Here is a 998-nt window from a genome sequence, read left to right on the forward strand (position 1 = left end):
CCGTCTTGAAGCAGCATAGAGTCTAAAATCCTGCGAGCACTACCTACAACTTTTTCCCATACACCTCCCATGTGACGCATGAGGGGCGTTAAATAACCAGGTTGCTCTGTTCTCCTTCAGGTAAGTCTTCATCACAGTGTCTTCAACGTTGATGGCATTCACATGAAGGTCGTCCACAGCTCCAATAAAATTTGTTCCCCTGTCCGAGCGAAAAAGCTTTACTGGTCCACGCAAGGCTATAAAGCGTCTTAGGGCGTTGATAAAGCATGAGCTGGACATGTCCTCAATCACTTCAATGTGGACTGCTCGGGAAGTTTAGCAAGTAAACAAGACGGCCCATCTTTTACTCTGTGCTGACCCACCACGCGTCTTTCTGATAACTACTGGCAAAGGACCAAATTCCAACAGAGGAAAATGGTGGTCCTGGGGTGAGCCGATCGACAGGGAGATCTGCCATCTTCTGTTCCTGGGGCATCCTTCGGAGCTTCCGACACACAACGCAAACATGAATGATAGAGGATATGAGTCTCCTTGCTCCCAGGATCCAATAGCCGTGAGAACGTACAGCGCCTTCAGTGATCATTCTGCCCTGTTGAAAAACCTTGTTATGGATGAAACGTACCAGTAGTACTGCCACATGTCCATTTGGAACTATAATAGGGTTGACGGAAGAAAGTCCTGAACTCTTCAGCTTGTTTAAAACCTCCAACTCTGAGCAGACCATTATCATCAATGAAGGGAGATAAATTCTGAATTCGGCTGTCCCTAGGTAGGTTGTGTTTATTTTCAATTGCTTCAAGTTCAGCATCAAAGGCCTGAGCTTGTACACATCTAATTATGAAATGTTCAGTGTCTTTGAGTGTCGATTCACAAGTAGTGCTCTGGCACATGTGCCAACCAGTACAGTCATTGGAACCTCGGTAGGAGGCAGCTACATGACGAAGTGTGGAAAATGCGGCCACGAGACTGTCCCAAGTAGAGAATTTACTGAATCGATC

At 46.4% G+C, this 998-nt stretch overlaps 1 protein-coding gene across 1 annotated transcript; it reads right to left on the reverse strand.

Annotated features, from left to right (window-relative positions):
* Positions 1-343: 343 nt before the first annotated feature.
* Positions 344-724, reverse strand: LOC134278228 (uncharacterized). Its single transcript, XM_062760545.1, has one exon. It carries the CDS (start codon positions 722-724, stop codon positions 344-346), a length of 381 nt encoding a protein of 126 aa, XP_062616529.1.
* Between the last annotated feature and the right edge of the window lie 274 nt (positions 725-998).

The sequence above is a fragment of the Saccostrea cucullata genome, unplaced genomic scaffold, assembly GCF_032062105.1.
Source record: "Saccostrea cucullata isolate Sc308-1 unplaced genomic scaffold, CSIRO_AGI_Scuc_v1 ctg6941, whole genome shotgun sequence".
NCBI lineage: Eukaryota > Metazoa > Mollusca > Bivalvia > Ostreida > Ostreidae > Saccostrea > Saccostrea cuccullata.